The following is a 20369-nucleotide window of genomic DNA, read 5'->3' as shown; positions in this document are numbered from 1 at the left end:
TTCAAATTCCGCTAAGCGCGCGTTGTACTTCGCAGAGTAAACGCTGCGTCACATTCGGCGGCCCATCAAAAGCCCCACCTTCTTTCAGCTGCAATTAATAGCCAATACATTCATTAATTAAAACCTCGCCAAGTAACAAATCAGGCGATGATTTCAATTGAAGTTTTCAGCCAAAAACTCAACAACGCTTCGCGTCTCACCAACGAAAGTTTAACGTTTATTAGCCGGAATCCGGCCAACGCCAGGCGATACGCTTTCGTGATGAAGCATATTTTACGCCACATTCCAACATCGACACCACAATTGCTGTCTTCGATAATGATTTTAATTGAATGCCAACACATTGTATTCCATTTTCTCACCCGTTTTCGATTAGCTTGATAATTTCATGAAATTTATTGATACGTTTGATTGTTGATTAGCCTTGATTGAAAGCTGGCTCCAAACATTTACACTCAACACCGCTCTTTAGTCATCCGATTGTGGCGGTGGGGGGTCGCACCACTCCTAACGAATGTACTAGCATACGGGGGTATGTGAGGGGGAAGATACAATTGGGGATGGCGTGCGGCGTCTGGCACTCAGCGTACAGAAAATCGGGCCACATACACCATGTGTGCATGGATTTTAATCATGAAGAGCTCATATCAATTTCCGATTGCTTTCTTTTCTAGGTTAACAAAAGATTGAATGTAGTTTTAATCACTTTTGACGGGGTGACGAGTGCCAAGTGTAACTTATAATCCACCAAAAGCGGCAAAAGGAAAGAGGAAAACAATATTTGCATTCAATTAAGTCGAAATGCGTCAAAACGCGCGTACGCCCTCGCAATCGCTGAAGGACTGAACGCGGATGCCAGATCACTTGCAGCATCTGCATTAAGAGGGAGAATTTCCCTTTGAATTAATTGGCTGCGCAAAACAAAAACCGATGAAAATTAAAAATAAGAAACGCGGATTTTAAATTTATAGTGCAACGCGTGCGGAAAACGTCAAATAACACATCTGTAGGCGCATATGCGGCAGATAAACTCGTGTCTTCGCGAGCGGTTGGCGTAGAAATTCGCAAATTTTCCCCTTTTAATTACGAATTCGCGCTGCGTCAGCGATATTTGTGCGAACAAATTCGCCGTGAAAAGCGCGCAGTAAATATCGAATTACAAAATAAAAAAAAAAAATAAATAAATAAAAGCGACGAAAGAAACCAAAAACAAAAGTAAAACATGTTTATAATAAATATATTCGCGGCGAGTGAAGAGGAGAGTTCGGAGCGCGCAACAGCAGAATAGCGAAATATGCTCTTGAAAGGCGATTTTTAATCGATTCGCCCCTTTCCGGTGTTACAGTCAGAGCAATAAGCGACTGCGAAATTATAAAAACAAAAAGCGCAAATTAATTAAAGTAATTTTAATACAACAGATAAAAGACGAAGCTGCGCAATGTACGCAGTGAAGAGGCGATATTGAGAAGAATTAAGAAACAAATGAAATCAGCAGACAAATCTGTAAAAGTAACAGCAAGAAATACATCAAAATGACTATGAAATCAATGAAATACTCCGATTGTGATACAATCATGGACGGTTATAATCCAGTGCCACCGCCATTGCCGCGTCGGGTTCCGCCCGTGCGAAACATCTACGCCGAACCATTTGCACACGAACCCAACCACTCAAGCAGGTAAATTCCTCTCTTCTCTTGACTTGTAATTTCCTTTTAGAAACATACGAGATTTTCAGGGCGAGGCCTATATATGTATGTACGCATATGGTAGGTGATCTTGGCAATAATTCGATTTTGAAACAATCACATATAAAAGAACAAATTGGCGCGTTTTCATATATGTAATTTCAGAGCGAATAATATTGCTTGATCGCACCTTGCACTGAGTTACAAGGCTTTTCCCATGCAGGTGAGGAAGCTTATCGAAACTATAAAAACTGATATCTGAAGCGAATGCGAATGTTCGCTGATAACAATCTTGTGTTTTCAAAAACATTCACCTACAAATTTACCGTTGTATTGTCGCATATTGTGGCAAATGCGGACAGTTGAACTACTTGAAATTTATGCTATTGAACCGGGGTGAACATAAAACATGACAAACCAACCGAAGGCGCTAGATAACGCAGCGCTGGAATGCCGAAGAATATGCACATTTCTTCAGCGCGTTGCGTTTCAGGTAGACGGCACGGCGCAGCGTCTTTGAAGCAGGCGGAAGCCATAAAACGCCAATGCTGTGGAGCGCGGCGCGTGGGAAAGGAGGACAGGCGCGATCAAAGTGACTGTGAACTTGCTACTTGCCATAAAAAAGTGAAAAGCAGCGCGAAAAACCAGCGGCAGCCAAAGAGTGTTCTAAGCGCACCGCGGCACATTTTTTTGTGCACGAGTGTTTGTTGTACGCCGCCTTCAGTGAGCTGTAGTTGAACCAACTACCGTCTTGACTGCTGGGCACAATTTAAGCTCACTTGCAATGCAGCGGCATATATTGATCGACCGTTGCGGCACAGCTGCTCGCCAAGCGCGCTGCAAGGGCACTGCTGGCCTTCATTTGTTCGCACCTGGAAGTGCAGTGGCACATAAAGTAAGCGCACGGTTGCCCAGTGCGACGACGGAAAGTCAGAGAGCTAAAAATACAAATGTGTGTTTTTGTTTACGGGGGTGCAGGACCCGAGTGCAGCACAACGGATGGCAACAACATTCAAAGGGATTACGCTTTCTGCCCGACTTGTCAAGGGCTTCGGCGCGGCTCAGTTTCTTTCTCGATTTCGAACTCAATGCCTGCGAGCAAGTACAAACCCCATTCATGTGCATATATATACATATGTACTTATGTGCAAGTAGCAATTGTTGTTATGTGTAAAATAGGGCACGTGTTCCCGTTACGCGCACCATTTCGACAGTTAACAAAGCTAAATGAAAGTTTATAGGAAGCGCGTGCTGAAACCGTCGACCAAGCCGAGAGTGCCGGCGGGTAGAGGGCAGGTTAAGAGGCTCGGATGAAAGCAAATGGGCGAGAGGGCAAAGGGGTGGTTGAGGCATGGCCTTTGTGAGTGCCCGCAGGGAAGGTAACCATTCGTAGGATAACGAGCACATAAGCAATATGGCAAATTAGCCGAACTCAGTGCCATAAAAACGGCAACAACAAATGTGTACAAATGGGCGTACAAAAACAAATATAAATATAATAAAAACGAAATAACAATGGCAACATATTACAACATTAGCGACTATTAGAGAAAATCCTTTCGGCTATACATAAACACGTTTTCGATGCGTGGAAGCGACGGCCACAAAGAACGAAGACGAGGAATTTAATGAAATGAGAGAAGAAATATGGGAAGTGCGGCACATAAAATGAGGGCATTGCCTACTGAAGCTAAATGCCATTAAGGGATACTTAAGGATATTATGTAAATTGGTGAATTTATTGGTGAATTTATTTGTAGCTATTCAAATAAATGATGGAGTGCCTCATATTCGCTCACGCACACAGGCGTATTTGTGCCCTCAGATTGTTAAAGACACAGAACACTTATCAGCTCGCATTCATATGTACCTATTAGCCAGGACACGTGATGAATGCAAAATTGTACTAAACTCGAAATTCCTCTCTTTTCAGTCGAGAGTATGGATCATTAGCTTATGGCTCAAGCAAAAATATTCTACGAAAAGTCATTTCAAATAAGATATAACTTAGATATATGAAACCAGAATTCATCTCCGACTATTCCATTTTTGACCTTTCACTCCATGAGAAGCTTGGGTCTCCGGCTGGAGAGGAAGGCATTTGACTTAGGTTTTAGCACAGTAAAACAAAGATTAAAATTTAAATTAAACAAACAAAGTTTTTATGTAAAACAAACAATCCTTAGTATCCCCAGAAATCCTTGCAAATTGCCCTAAATTAATTATTTTCAAACCGTTTAGCCCAATCTACAGCTTCGCGTGTTCCATTCCGGAATTCCACGATATTACTGTATTAGTTGTGTCTGAAAGAACGCAGGAGCCTATCAGAATGTACCGTCTTTGCTTATGCTTCCGAGTATGTGTCCCTTTGCATAATTTCAATTACTTCAGTGTGTGTTCCCATGTCTTCCACCGCTTACTCCGGAGCATTGCTAATTGACATTTTGTGAAACGGTTAATTCCCAGGAAATTGTGTCGACAGTTTGCCAATAAATGAGGTTCAATCGGGAAGTCAATTAAGATGGGCAACGCTCTTCCCTTCAAGCGCTTCATCAAATGCCCGAAATATGTGCAAAAAAGTGGCAAGCGGCGAAGTAATCAAGATACAATTGAATTCCCGGGAAACGGCTGGCTTGGAAAGCAAAAAAAAAGCTGGTACTGTGATTTTGTGGGAGAGTCTTCAAAAAACAGAGCAAGCGACTCTAGCGTCCACACAAATAACATTTATAATTAAAAGTTAATGAGCAACTTCCCGCTGACAAATAGGAATGCTGCCAAATTGGTCGTAGTCTTTGCGGAGTGCGCTTTCTTAGGACCACGTAGGCCCAGTGTGATGGAAATGAGCATTTAAATGACAATTGAATTTAAAAAAGACAACAATAGTAGCAAAAGCAAAAACAACAAAGGTATAAACGATGCTGAGGCTGGATGCCCGCATCTGTCACTAATTGCGCTTGTCCGCTCGAGCGCTGCAGCTCAGGTCGGCCGCGAGGGGCAAGCGGTTAACATATTTTTACGAGCCTACGACATGAAAAGCCCTATTAATTTCTTCTTCGGTGAGCATTTTTGGATTACATATTAAAAAAATGCCATAGAAGGCAGAAGCGCGCGTTGATCGGGGCCGGTGGCCAGCAGAGCGCGACATTCTTGTTTAATTGGAAATGTAATACCACAACATATTTTTTGTTTGAAAAATGTCATAAACAAAAAATATTAAACCTGAAACGAAATGAACAAATGTGGTACCAAACAAGAAGGGTGGATCGAAGATGCTGAACACACGGCAAACAGCAGGGAATTCGTCGCCGCACTGTCACTTGGCTCTGTCACTGGCCAACGACTGTGGGCAGGAATGGCTTTCGGTGCAGGGCGACAAGCGCGTAGGCCGAGTGATGGCTGGTGGTAGCGGTATTTCAACACGTGCTTTGGGGTTAGCTTAATACCAAATTAAGACTGCCGTCATGCAGTTCCCTGGAGCCGAAGGTTTTTGGTGAGATTTTTAATTATTGCCATCACTACCATGTGTATGCCTCAGCGGGGGTCCGGTGCTTTTATCACACGTATATAAAAATTAATAAAATCAGATGGTTGGATAAGCCAAGCTCCATTTTACGGCTTTGTGCTGTTGAAGTTATGGTCATGTGACAACGGGAACAATTCAATTGATTTTTCGGAAAAAACTTAAGCCTGATTGGGCGTAGCGTCGCTCAGCATGCCTTGTCGTTGCGCTGTTGTCAGACTCATCGCTGGAAACTGGGACAATTCGACTGACATGTCAACGCCACATTCGTACAGCAATTGCCGGCATTAGCGCCTCCGCATGATTGTCAGCTTCACATTTGGCTTGCAACCAATCTGCATGCGTATGTGTGTATATGTGTGCTTGGGACTCGTGCGTGCGGATGCATAAATGACAGTTACGTTTAATTGTCAATTTGATAAATCAAGCATTGCCGTAATAAATGCAATAAACCGTCTTCACGCTTGGTCCCATTGGCCCATGCTCGTGAGTCTTATGTGCAACGACGCATCTGTTGCGCTCAGCTGCACCCAGTGCACGCACACACACATTCGCTTGCGTGACGCAATCGTGTGGAAACGCCTTTCTTCGTCTTCTTTGGCCTGCGTTCTTATTGTTATTGTTTCTTAACGAGCAACTCAAGTGTGCTTAATTAGCATATGGGCTCCGGCCGATCGGACAGTGTGCAACCACCGCCGAGTGTATTGAAAAGGGGTTAATAAAAATTTAAAAGCATGTTGTAATATTTATAGGATTATTATTTAAAGGATTATTATTTCAATACCCTCTTTATACGCTCGGCCGCCTGCATAACGGTACACGGGTGAGAAATGTGTCTACGACTGTGATACTTTGATTTTAATGAAATTGAGTTGAGTGAAAGTATTTATGTTACGTACCTAACGTACGTAGTAACGGGACAGAGTTTCCTTGCCGAAAATATGCACTAAAAAGTAGTTCTCTTCGTGGAGACTGAGCACATTGCTCTTTCACCTCGTCTTTGAGTGGTCCAACGGGCGCAGCCGCAAGGGAATAGTCAGCAATCCTCTCAATTAACATAGAACATTCCATTTCCCCATTTGATACTTCCAGTGAGGAAATTTGCATTTCAAGTCATCGGGACGATGACAACAACATCAATCAGCAACACCAACAAACAAGAGGTGATAAAACACGAGACGAGAGTTTCTCATACCAATATGTCCGAACACACATACACGTGGATTAAGATATACTGAAAAGCGCAAATGCAAAGCTGGCTATGGTTGTGGAAACCGCACGAGTACCACAAGGAACTGATATTCCGCTCTGCTCTAATCACGTGCTTGACAGCGGGCTCCGCAGCCAGGCAAGCAGCTCGTCGCAGAGATGGGAAGACTGAAATCAAATTATAGCAAATTTGAATGGGAGAATTCGATTAAATGCAAATCGATCGGAGATGACGAAGATCTCGTGTGCCCCGACAAAGAGAGACGTCCAGTGCGAAAGCCGAAAGAAAGAGGAAAAGGGAATGCAAAATATGATATAAAAGAATAAAGCAGCTACACAGCTGGCTGGCTTTGGGTGGCCTAGACCGTCGAGGCCGTTGAGCCGAAGAGCCGAGTCTGCCGATGTGTGAATTGCTATGACGCGAGTTGCGGCAAAAATGAGAAAAATGCAGGATTTATTGCAGCGTAATGCGAATGTAATTGCATTAATTTTATTGAGGCGCTCCCCAGGCAGCGTACGCACGTTCACAACCGAAGTGATGAGGCTGAGTGCATTTTCGCAACGGCAGCAAAAACAAAGGAAATAACGGGCTTTGCGCTGCTTTCATTGCATTCGACCTGGCAGTGGAATCTGCGCGCTATGTTATGAATTTTAAATTACTGATGCACTCACTCACATACACAGGCATACACATGTAAATACTTCGCAGCAACACATGTAGGTCCAGAGCGAAGAATCGCTAACTAGTAAAGCGACCGCAGCGCGACTGCCTGTGGAAGGGTGGAACTGCCTCGCAATGAGGCACCGCTTACATGACACAGCAAGCGGCGGTTAATGCGTACAGATTTATGCAAATGTGTTTGTGTTGGTGCCGCTAAACAGTTTAGCACTTTCAGCGGTTGCAACCGCTACGATAGGTATAAAACAATGACACCGAGAACAGAATTCCACACAAGCCACACGCACACACTGGCCAAGCCGCCAGATTGCATTCATGCAACCGATTGTAAATAGTAAGCGAAATTGGTGTTGAAACTCGACACTTCGGGGGTTCTGCATAATCACTCACTCGCACGTAAAAACAAGGAAATGCAAATATGCCTGAAACAATAAAATTAAAACGTTTAATAAATAAAACAAACTCAAAGCTGGGATGCGAGGGGTGCAATAGAAGCCCAAACGAAACTGAATCTCCATAATTGCTGCGAGGTTGATTGCGCGCCGCTTTGCACTGCAGCGACGCCTCATTGTAGTGCGAACAGCCATAAAACACCAAAAGAACTAGACCCAGTAGTGAAGATATTCATTTGCGCGGCGAATGAAGCATTGCAAATGAAATCGGCGCGCCGCCAGGCAAACTGCCGCCGCAGTTCTGCAGCCATGCGCCGCATGCCACCGCGAGCGCTGTGTGCTGCACAACGCGCATATGCCCAGGAGAATTATACCCCTCTCTCCTCCCTGAGCCTGCTCGAACATATTTAAATTTCTTTACTTTTGTAAAAGCTTATAGCCGCGCCTGCAAGAAACATTGCCTCGCCGAAGCCTGTCATAATCGCAATAACTTACAAATATTGCACTTCTTTTTTACGACTTTGCATTTCAATGTGATTTTTGGCAGCACTTATTGCGGACGGACCACCAATGTCTCACTGCAATTTAATCTCAAGACCTGTAGTTAGGTCCCTAGAGGTGGTCTATTGGATTTTAAAAAACAGTTTCACTCGGCGCAGAAATGCGACCTCGATTGCAGTATTTATAATAAAAATGTTTGTTTGAAGTCATAAACACCAAACGAGGAACCCATTTTCACAAGCAATCCATAGGCACTTTGTCACCGCAATCTTTCCTCTGCTCTCGCCCTGTTCAAAAATTTTTATTTCCTGGGAGGCGCATTCATGCCACATTGTCAAATTATCCGTCATTTGTTATATGCAACACAGGTATTCCTTGTCCACTTCTCTCTCTGCCTAAGCTGGGCGATTTGGGAAGGGATTGAGGTGCGGTGCGAAGGGTATACATGGCGGGCATATTAGACCTTCTTTCGCTATTCCATGCTATGGCCATAAATCATTTTGATGCAACTACACTAAATTACTATATGCCACAACATCATAAGCGCTGTGGCAACAGTCTCACAAGCAGCAATAAGCGGCGTACAAAAACTGCGGCTTCCCAATGTGTTTAGATTGGCTTTGTAGTCAATGAACTATCGCGACTACAGAAAAGTCATAAAAATACACTGAGTGGAGAAAAACATGTATGAGGGTGTGTCCAAATAGTGACTTAGGCGAAGAGACCGGGAAGGGAAGTTCCCGTTTAGCACAACTCGTGCAATTAAATGACATGACATTTGATTTGTACCTTTCAATCTTCCCTCCTTCATTCTACCGCGCGCGGTGGTGAAAATACGTTGCTACTGCGACAACTACCACACTTTGGTCTTCGTTTTATGAAAAATTACAGCTTTACTGGCGTTAGGTCCTACCACTCCGCCGATGGGCAAAACAACGCGGCCATGAAATTGTATTTCACTTTCACGCAATTTGACTTCCTTTCGACAGTGCAAAATCATTCACACACTCATCCAATGCGCTTGACTCTGCAAGTGGCTAAGGTGCCGTGGGGTGGTGAAGTGTCTCACACATGACTAATGCAAAGTGGAAAGAGGAATGTTTCGCCCGACGTCGCGGGTGAGAGAGCAAGATTAATGATCTTGCGAATGTTAACGCGCTCCCTGTCTGGGTACGCTACCGGTGAGGAACAGAAGCGCCGGCAGCGAAAACATCATTTATAATTTCAGAGATATCAATGTGCCAAGGCCTGCAGAAAAGACGCCACAGGCATGAATATGATTCTCAAAAGCTTGCAGGGTACACCTTGCAGTTACATTCCTCAAACACACAAAGTGCGTTATCAATAACTAAGCGGCTGTCAGGCGATTTAAAGTTTGTCAAATGGATAGCGGGTGTCTTGGCAGATGTAAGCAACGAGACTCCAAATAATGTAACAACATTTAATAGCAGAGCTGGTTTCATTTGCTTGAGCATGGAGTCGCAGCAATCAAAAGTGTTTCTGGAGCCTCCAACTTGTCGGAGCAAAATCGAATGAAAACGAAGCACTGCGCTGTGCGGGAATAAAATAGTCGTAAACAATTTGATATAGCTTTCAATTGTGCGTCTCGTAAATTACTTTATTCTTTTAGGGCATCAGGCGTAAACAAAGCGCACTCGCTACTTTGCAGGGGTTCTCCATGGAATAATGCAATAACGGTGACTGCCGCCACTAGATACGCCTGAGCTATCGCTAATTTTCTATGAGAATGGCCGCTCCGCCTGCGTGATTGCATCAATGAGTGCTGGGGCTTATGACTCAATGAAAGTATGCAGGCGCTGTGCCTGTTGTGGCTTGCAGTCCCTTAGCTAAAAGGCTTATTTTGGAGCCAGTGTTATACTCAGCGGGCAAAGCCAATTGACAGCTCGGTGCACTTACTCACACGTTTATGTCCATACTAACTACTTACGTGATTATTAGCAGGTCATACTCGCTGAGCGTTTTCAAACACAGTCGAAAGGCGTTATGAAACTCGCGTTTTTCATTCGAGGATGGTGCAGTATCGGTGATTGTTCGCTTTTAATTCAGCGCTAGGCTTTCTCAATTATTATTTCATACTTTTATTTGTAGCTTTTATGATTTCCGTTCTTCTCTGGACGCGTACGTTGCTTGGTGTGCGAGTAACAGAGGTCTGCTGCCCGACTGCTAGCAACGGCGGTTGCAGTTGCCTTGCACTTAAAACGCTATAAAACCGTCACTTCTGCAAATTGCTGAGAATCGAATTAAATGAAATTTTATTTCACTTTTCTGAAAATGGCACTTTGGAGCAAACGCATCGCGACTATCGACGGCGAATGCCGACCGCCGTGCCCGCTTGGCATCTGGCGTAATTTTGTTGCTGATGCAATTTAGAAAATGTTGTTATTTGCTGCAAAGTGTCTGCACTTCCATTATTTGAAATGCGATTTCCCACTTCCCCCGCATCTTTGGGTGGGTGTACGTACAATTCCGTATTCGAGGGCAAAGTGGCCAAGTGTAAAACTTGTCGAACTTCGGAAACCGAAGTGCAACATGTTGAGACATTAAAATTCAATAAATTGCTGCACAAACTTATATGAAAATAAAACGGTTTTTTGAAATGTATTAAATAAATTAAAAAGACTGAGCACTTTTGAGATTACGTACTACCCACTAAATCTTTAAAGTAAAAGCATTTCTTAGATGACTAAGGAGTCTGTATTTTTTTGGGATTCAGATCAGAAACTGTGCATCGTTGCAGAGACACGGTTCAGGCTCCAGTGTGGCGATTTAATTTATTTCCTTGAGCTCCTAACTTCCACAGCTTTGAGTTGGACGAGTGTTCCTTTGAGGTCAGTTTGAAGAGTTAGTTTTCTCCTTTCTCTTTCCCTTAATTCGTCTTCCGTTTGCTACATTTGGGACCGCACTGTCATGAAATCATTTCCGGTCTATTTAATTAATCAATATCTTGGGCACATTGGCTTTTGCGGGCCACCTATTGGAGGAATAAGCGCACTGATGGTGCCTACAACGATCCCACAAATTGACAATATACGTTTGTGTGAGGGTGTAGGATGTGCTGCGTTCATGGAGCAGCAGATTGGCTTGGGAAAATGGAAATATAATAATAAAAGCTCGATTGATTTTTAATTAAATGTCTGTCTGCAGCAGACGCCTTTGGAAACTAAAAAATCATTCACACACATACAACGGCCGCCCCAAATGAAAGCATAAAGAAATGCGAGGGAATAGGTGGGAGGTGCCAAGTGTAAGGCAGTGAGCCATATTGACTGTGGATAGCTGCTCGAATAGGCCAAGCGGCGCGAAATCAATATAAATTTCTATGGAGCTCATACGCTCTAATGGGTGAGCGCAAGGAATGCGCCAGCCGGGAATATCATGTACTTGTATTTGTTTTTTTGCCAATTTCGTGTTCAATATTAAAACGTGACAGAAATTTTCAATGAAAAAAGTGAGTGTGTAAAAAATATGCAAATACAAGAGCGAAACAGCGGAGCCACACTTCTGATACTTGTCACATTTGTTAACATGCCACCCCTGGCACCGGAAGTTTGACAATATTGCCATCTTTTCCAGGACCGGTGTGCGGGATATGAATCCATTCGTGTACCAGGCAAGTGTGTCGCTAAAGCTCCTTGCTCGCATACGTTTCTGAACGGCCGGATAGCTGTACTGGTAAAGCTCGAGCTTGCATTAAATGTGGCAGCCGCCGCATCATAGTGAAAACGCGTCTCTCGCCGCATCCCGCAAAGCGCGTGCGACATATGTCCTCAAACACATTTTCATGCGAAGTCACATTAGCATCTGATCACATTTGCCCAGGCGTTGCTGTTGTTTCTGCGACGCAGAGAATGTGTATTATCTGACTTGTATGTCCTCGGCACCGCCGCGCTGGAATGAGGAGCTCGAAGAGCGGCATCGTTCGCCGATTTCCCCATCTCTTTGATTGAGTGCTCGTTGTTATTGGCCATGTTGCAGAAACATCGCACGCCAGCCTATCACGTACGATTTCCATCAATATCGTGACGTTTTACTTTTTCTTGCCGATATTAGCTTTTCTCGTTTTTTTGCCATTCTCGCGCTGTGCTCTTTCGTGTTAATGTTCCATATATTTATTACGCTTACTCGTAGTTCGATGCTTTGAAACTCTCATGATGCCACTGAAATTGTATTTATCGCCGTTCGTTTCACGGCCGTTGTTCTTGTTGCTTTTTTGCGTCTCAGCCATTAACGGCTTTTGGCAATTCTTGTCGGCACCTCGTCCTTTCTGTCTAGCTCTGCATCCATGCTGTGGCTAGCTGGAGGTTTTGCCATTGGCTTGCGAGCGTATGCAGCAAGTCAGCTAATGTCCAACACTTTGTTCCAAAATTTATAGAAACTGGCAAAGTTCTGCTTCGCCAAATGATTCAAATGATCATTGTTGTGGCTCCAATCGCCGTAATAAATATGTATTAGCTGAATGATCCGCTGCGTTTTACTGCAGTTTCAGCTCCTACACGGGCAATGGTGCATGCAGCATGAGTGCTTGTGTTCTTTACACTTAACGCGTTTTTGTTTCGGACGGAGAAGCGAAGAACGTGAGCCATTTCATCACAACATCAAGCAGCGATAAGCCCATAAACACGTACTCAGTGATTCTTGGTAGGAACTTGCCCTGTGCATCTCCTCTTAGGAAAAACCAGTTTAACTCTGGAATTTCGTGAATAGGTTTAAGTGGTTACCTACAAACACGTATATGCAACATAAAGAAAACATGTCGCGCAGCATTGCTTCACCTACCAAAAGAAGAATAAAAGAAAAAACAACAACAATCAAAACAAAAACATGTCCCCATAAAAAGCAAAAATAATAAAAAGACTACAAACCCTGCTGTCTTTGGTCATTGGCGGCCACTAGCAAACCGACCAGCAAGCAAATGCGGCTGACTTGGCACGACATCTCTGGCCATAGGAGCGTGCAGACCGCGCTGCTCTTGTGCCCCGTACAGGCGTCCGCAGTTGTTATTCTTGTTGGTGTTTGTGTTGGCTAAAGAAACATGCAAAAAACAACATCCAATCTCCTCTCGACCAGACAGACGTCAACCATCGCCATATAATCATCTTCGTGTACCGGTGTCTACAGCAGACTTGTCGGAGCGAAGCTGTGTCAAGCGGACTTGCAGTCCATAGATGGCCTCTTAAAAGCATAAAAGCTGTTTGCACGTTGCATTCCATGAATTGTCGGTGTTGTTTTTGCTGCTTCGCTGTCGCCGCCGACGCCGCTCCCTTAAGCGTGGCGTGTTCAGAATGTCCAGACATTTCGGAAGATTTGAACTGGCCGAAGAACTATGAAAAGGCAAGGGAAAAAGCAAGAGATTATAAAACAAAACCAAAATTAGCACAGAAGCGGCAACATATAAGATGCAACAACTGCATCAAGGAAAGTGGCTGTTCTAAAACTTGTTTGCCATTTGCGGCGAAGCACAGAGGTTGGTATGCTGCGGTCGCTGACGCTGGACCGCTCTTAGCCAGGTTTAGTTGAGTGTAGGGTTGTGCATTTGGGTGTGCTTTCCTGCTTTGCAAGTTTTGACTTGCTCCTCTGAATCGGACCGTCGCTAGCCCGCCTCTTTTGCGCTGTTTGTTTTCATGTGGTGAGATAAGTTGCAAAAGTTGCAAAAACATTTCACGCCGAAGCGTAGGAGGATGGGCATCAAGAATTAAAGAAAATATTATTAAAAGAACAAGCCAAGCGTGGAGGTGCGGAGCCTATAGAGTCCCGGATTCCCTCATGATTTGTGCGCCTGATTCGCTGCTGATTGCTGGCTGCTGCAAGCCGTCCAACGGCCAAGTGATAAGTGTGTCTTTTACGTGACAACAACAAGCGCCTCGCAAACTACAGAGCAGTGAAAAATTGTTCGAGTTAATGAAAAATGATTTCACTTGCTGGCGCCAATCGCCTCGAATTTATTTACTGAAAATAATGTGAATTCACCTCTGTTGTTTTCATTTGGTTATTTTATTGTATTCCATGCATTTTATTTTCTGGACAGTTGTTTTGATGTGTGGCAGTTGCGGGCTCGGACGAATGGACGGTCCGCGGTTCACGGTCGACGTTTGCCTCGGTGTCCGCCAACCAGCGCCGTCACAACATTACGAAATCAGCGCCACAACACGGTATTGCAAATATTCTGACAACCACATCAACAAAACTAACAAACATTGCCAAGTGAACACTGCGAGTAACTTGAGTGCAGACGTGAGCCGAACGGATGTTCCCAACGTCGAAACTGTCAATATTATTTTGACTTCGTCTTCATTTTGCCATTTTTTGCTTGATTCTCTCTTGTATTCTCACTTCCGCGTTGTGTTAATATTTGCAGCTTTTGACAGTATGCCATTGTTGTGCCCCGCCGTCGATGAACACTTTGCTCTGCAACATTCTTCTTGATCTTTATCACAGCTTCGCTTTCGTACGCAGTCAGTGCGGTTGCATTATATTTGTAGCTGGAATGCGCGATTTTGACTTCCATGTTTGAGTGTTGTTGTTTTCTGCATGGCGCTTTTTGCAATGTTTTATTCCTTTGCCACCGACACTTGAGCGTTTATTGCCACAAATTTCTGCTTGTTTGGCTGAAACGGCTTCTCGCTCCGCCAACCCAGAGAGTTAACAAATTTTAATTTCTGGTGATGTGTATTTACGAATGCTACAACTTGAGCTCGTGGGTATTGGATAAGGAAATGCTCAGCGGCTTAGTTTCTAAGCACCGGCGACTTTGTCGCATTTTCTCAATACAAATGACCTCGTTAACTGTCCAGCATGAAAAGAACACCTCAGTCGAGCTCGTGCTCTGACCGCCCCACTATCTTTGCAGCCTTTGCATTTAATGTGTTTTAATACCGTACGCCGCATTTGCTGTTTGCCCCGTTGCAGCGCATAGTTGGACTTCTAATTGACTTAACTTCTGCATGCCGCCATTGCTGGCACAGCTCGGTTGCATTTTCTGTTGTGTCGTAATTCTTAAATTGTTTGTTTATTGAACTTCTTAAAAGTTGATACGGTTTCGTTTGCTGTTTGCGCTGCTGCCCCATGCACAGTATCAACTTGCAACAGCGCAAATACCGAACGACACATGCAGTACTGTGTGCTAAATGAGAGAAAGCGGTGGCAAGCAGAGAGCGTGGCGAAAGACAAGGAACTTTCCGCGTTGTCCGCTGCCGGCTGAGTAGTTCTGGATCATTGAATTTAACCTTCAAATATCCGGGAAGTATTTTTCCGCAACTTACAACCCTTTGTGTCGGTCTTAAGTTTCGAGAAAAGACGCAAGGCAATCGATGGGTGTCTAGAATTTCTTCAAGCATTCGGAGTATATAAGTAAGTGCTTGTGTGAAAAATCACTTGAAGTGCATTTTAAAGACCATTTATAACTTAACGATGAACCATTGCATTTTCGGTTTCCTGTTGGCGAATCAAAAGTCAAAGTTTAAGCTTTTATTGCAAGGAATCACACATGAATCAGCTGCGTTGAATGCATTGAATGCCTTGGATGCAATGAAGCAACGAAATTCAACGCGAGAAGCTTAAAAAGTGTGTAAGAGGGTTTATTTGCCGGCCTTACGTATTGAGATATTTTATGAGTATATAATCGAACGAAAAGAAAGTATGTGAAGATGTTCCAAACAATGCTCGCGTTCGGGTGTTCTGGTTCGTGTAGACTTTATAATGTCGGGCCTATCGCAGTACGAGAATTTATCTTTTCGAAATTTTTCCCAGTCGCCTTTTTGAGACAACTTTTACAATATCTGGATATAGCGGCTCCTATATATAAAAGAACCTCTAAAGGAAAAGTCCACATTTTTCGAAAGTTTTGCATATATTTGGTAGGTGCGGGACGAATACTGGGAATGAGAAGCATTCACTCTTTAATAAATTTTCTTAGATTATTATTCATTCATATTTGCATGGATATTTTTTTCGACATTTTTATTGAAGAAATGTAGAACGGGCTCGTTATTTAATCATTCTATTGTTTATCTGTCTGCTTTTTCCCCAGAAAAATTAGGTACAGTAATTTGCATTTATTGCGAACCGCAAGGGATATTTATATCTTCCAACTCCCCGTACTCCATAAAGCCTTCTGCCGTTCTGCCGCATGAAGTTAACTGTCCGAAATATCGGGATAAATTGATAGACATGTCGACACACTGCCACTGCCCTCGCTTCCGCGCTTGCGGTTGGCAAATCACTGCGTAAAGGTCTAATGGGGTTAAAATGGAAATAAGCGAAAATAAATAAAAAGTAAATGTGAAAAATTGTTCGGCAATTTAATTCGCATGCGAAATACGTTTTCGATATTCTCCTCAAATGCCTTTTCCGAACGATTTAAACTGCAAATCGCAATGAAAATACTTGTTAGGTGGCAATTTTGTATTCGCACGCACAGCCGCTTCCACGCACAATCACACACATCCCATATGCTTGTGGATACCTTGCATTATATAGGCGCAAGGCTTTCGGCATTTGGCGAAAGTGACTGTCTATTTAGCTGAGCACTGTTCCCGCCGCCAAATAGCCCTCTTAACCTGTCTGTGCTGTCTGTCAAGAGCTACTGTTGTCTGCTGTCGGCTTTCGGCTTTCGACCCATGTTCGTTGAACTTTTACCATCGTCCGCCGCGCCGCAAAGTTATTGTTTTTAAGCTGCTAAGGAGCAGTTATCCTTTTTACTCCAACAAACTTATCTTCTCCACAAGTTCGCTCGTATTTGATACATTTATTTTGTGTTCATAAGTATGTGCATCAGAGTATTATGATGTAGCCACCTCCGCCTCCGGCTTCTCCTTCTCCAACTTCTTTGCGATTTTAGCGCAAATTATTGGCATATGTCGGCATTTTGTATAACGCGTTGCTATAGCCTATGGGCCAAATCCACTAAGTGAACTACCCGCTCAACCCTTTTTTGTTGAATTATGTATATGTGCACGCTTCGTTTCTCCGCGGTAGATTGAACCAAATTCAAAACAACTTGGAATGGGTCCATTGTGAAGCAGTACTAGTTTCCGATTATGCGCTTGATAAATATGTGTTTGAAACGGTCCAGAGCTTCTGTAGTTTAGCTACTCGTAAGGGTTCGTTCGCACCACAAATCTTCTGAGGACAAGTCTATAAAAAGGTTTTCTGGATTGTGTATGTTCGAATTTCTCAACTAGTGTTGTACCTGAAGTGGGATTCTACAGAACCGACGTGTACTAGATGTACCTATGGTAGGTATGTATATCGCGAATGTATAGCAACTTATTTCGGCTTTTTTCGCATTATGTTCATTCGTCTTTGTTGAGGCTGAAATAACTTCGCGGATGAAGGGTGTTGGCTATCAGCATCCTTTGTTATGGAACGGATTATTTACGTACTTATTTATTTCTGCTCATACTTCCCGCAGTTCAGTTTACGTTGGCACAAAATACTCTCTCATCGCACACACCCATTCCAACTTATGTCAATTTCGTAGTTGCTTATGTGCTCGGCTCTTTTCATTATTGATTTTATCAGTAACATCAAGTTACTTTTGACAGAAGGAACGGTGCAGAGTTTTTAAAGAAACACAACATGCTTTGAAACTTAAAAAAGTGCCGATATCAGAGTTATGGGAACATTTTGGGTCAAGTTGGAAGTTTCATATGAGCAACCAGTTATTGATACCCGGATATTTGCCGATTGTTAAGGCTCTCCCCTCGTGCATTTGTGTTAGCTCAAAGTAAAACATGCAAGTAAAAATGTGTATGAAAGCCCTTTCCAACAGTCCAAGAATAAGCACCCGAACAGATATTTGAGTTTATTGATGATTCGGTATGAGTTTGTTTCTGTTTTGCAAGCGAAGCATCTTTCAAGTGCGGTCGCTGGACTGGCCTGTCCAATGCAGCAGCCGCGGTCTACATAGCGGCTATCGGCTAGTGGCCACATGTGTTTGCTTGTCCGACGACGCTTGGGTGCGCTCGTGTGTGGTGAATATTTATCGGTTGCAATGGCACACAGAAATATACACCATCCCTTGCGACATATGTACACGTATTTTGCCACCGCGAATGGCCAGAGCTCATATGTGTTTGCGTCCCCAACTCTGTTCTTTGCCTATTGGACCAGCAAAACAGACATTAGAAATGCGCATCTGGTAGTTATAACTTCTCTTTTGAAACGCGTTTCTTGCTCTTTCGTTCTTCGCACCATTCGGAGGTGTTGTTTTTCCATATTTTTAGCCTCAGTAAAAGTTGGTATGTCCTTCATTCGTCGCCCATAATTCCCATAAAAGTTTGGAACCATTTCTTCGATATTATAGCAGTCGAGACTATATTTATTCGCTTGTTTTTGCCAGTCGTACTCACACAGCCGTAGGTGCGGCAAGATGTCGGTATGTACGAATTTATTTGAGTATGTAAGCACTTAAATTTCGCCTTGACAAATTTTATTTCCTCTCGGGTTGTTTTTGCAAATATCCCCTGCAGTTTGACTTTGTTTTCCGCGATGAAGTGCGCACAAATGCTTCCGCTAGGTTAAGAGGTTGCGAAGCCGGCATACTGAGCTTAGAAACAACGCCGCTCTGCTGGGTCCATTCGCTGTTTTTTCGCTCATATTATTACTTTTCCTCTTTTTTGTGTTTGCCATCGAGTTGTCCAAGTCTTCTTCTGGCCACATACATTTACATATGGTACATACCTGTAAATATAACCGCACTAATATATCTATGTTGAAGCCACCGTGTGGTCGTCCGTTAGTCGGTGCGAAATATTCTATTCCTATTGCTCATATTCGTATTATTCATCTAGTACTGCGGCATACTTCTGCTCGAGCTTCGTACCCAACTGCAGTGCTCACCCCAACCCAGGGTTCCATTTTCGCCGATGCTTCCGTTTTCTGCTACACTGACTCGTTGACTCTCTAAACGCCGGCGACTATCTGGGCTGCTTCGTTGGTAACGCTGTGCGGAGCGCCGCTGCGTCTTCGCTGGCGCCTTGGCGAGCATGTGCGGCACTACTAATGTATTCCACCAACGTGCTGCAAGTTTGTTTTGCTCAAAAGTTCGCCAGAACTTCATCCCCTCCTCCGCCACTTTGCTGAACTTTTGTATTTTTCGCCGCTGCCGTTCGCATTTGTGTGTTGCACGTTTATTTGCGAGTGTTGTTGAACTATTGAAATATGCAGAAAGTAGGTCATTAAATGTTTTACAGACCAGCGAACATGCAGCGCCATATGTAGGGTATTTAACGTCGTCATTTTGCCAGAGGCGAGGGGCGCCTAGCATGAGTGAGTAAATATGAATGTAGTGCTGGAAGTGTAAGCGTACTTGTGTGCGTGCGTGCGGGTTGAAGGGTGTTGCAAGTACACAACTTTTGCAAAAATACTCTCGAGTAAATACTCACATTAAATTGCTCGATGACGGGGCAAGGGGGTCGAAAGCCGAGCCAAGCCAAGCAGTGCGTGCTTGTAGGCAGGGGCAGCGGCGCTTCGGCGTCACTCGCACATCGTCGAGTTGTTGAGTTGAAAATTGCACAGAAATTCCAAGTGCAAGTGCAACTTTATGCCACATTTTGTATTTGCGGTTCGAAAATTGAGCTCTAAAAGGCAGCGATGCATGAATGCAACAAAAATAAAGTTTTGCAAAGTGTCAATCTACAAAAAGTTGTTTGCACAGATTTCGATTTAATTGAGGTTGAGGGCGAAGTGAAACTCTTCACGATGATGGAACATTTTTGGAAATAATTTCTCTGCGAATGCTCTTGGCGAAATGGGTAAACTTCTTAGCTTTTAGATGTGAGGTTATGTCGCTCTACACTGTATATGCATCTGCTCTCGGATAGAAGAATAGTACGTGGGTCACATTCAGTAACAAAACAAGTCGATTTCTTACAAAATATTGAAAATAACATGACATACGAGTAAACGGTACTTAATTAGTTGTTGTTTTTTCATTGGGTCATTGGGTGGTTTTGGAAACATATTTTATGTTTTTACGTAACAACTTTTACCCGATCCCTTTGATGGGAGGGAATTTTTTTAGTGCAAAATAAATTGAAACAGGAAAAAGTGGGATTAAAGAGCGGCTGATTTACGACCACAAAATAAAAGAATCGCCAGATCTGTGCAAGTGTCCCAAAGCATCCACTCGATTCGACTCGCAAATAGCAAATATCATGACACAAAACGCATTTTTCGACTCTTTCGCTTTGTTTTATCAATGCAACAAAATAAAAAGAGCTCGCGAGCCCAGCGGCGGCCTACGAGCGCACACATGCAAGCTATAATCCGTTTTGGCCCAATGGCATTGGCTTGGGAAGTTTCAACTTGCCGCATGCCACACTGCCGCTACCACATTGGTTGCATTGGTTGTTATTGCTT

The 20369-nt window shown here is 43.6% G+C and overlaps 1 protein-coding gene across 5 annotated transcripts in view; it reads left to right on the top strand.

Annotated features, from left to right (window-relative positions):
- The window catches only part of LOC105228289 (teneurin-a), a 221412-nt gene that overhangs the window by 81577 nt on the left and 119466 nt on the right, over positions 1 to 20369 (top strand). For 2 of the 5 annotated variants that reach the window (XM_019991022.3, XM_049455389.1), the window contains exon 1: positions 679 to 1678. The exons of the other annotated variants lie outside the window; for them this stretch is intronic. In XM_019991022.3, coding sequence (XP_019846581.2) covers positions 1533 to 1678 — 146 coding nt within the window. In that variant the 5' untranslated portion in view covers positions 679 to 1532. Of the gene's footprint in view, positions 1 to 678; positions 1679 to 20369 lie in introns of those variants that run through there. 5 annotated transcript variants of the gene reach the window in all.

The sequence above is a fragment of the Bactrocera dorsalis genome, chromosome 4 (assembly GCF_023373825.1).
Source record: "Bactrocera dorsalis isolate Fly_Bdor chromosome 4, ASM2337382v1, whole genome shotgun sequence".
Taxonomy (NCBI): domain Eukaryota; kingdom Metazoa; phylum Arthropoda; class Insecta; order Diptera; family Tephritidae; genus Bactrocera; species Bactrocera dorsalis.
Note: the sequence above shows the minus strand (reverse complement) of the source record. Positions and strands in the feature narration are given on the sequence as shown.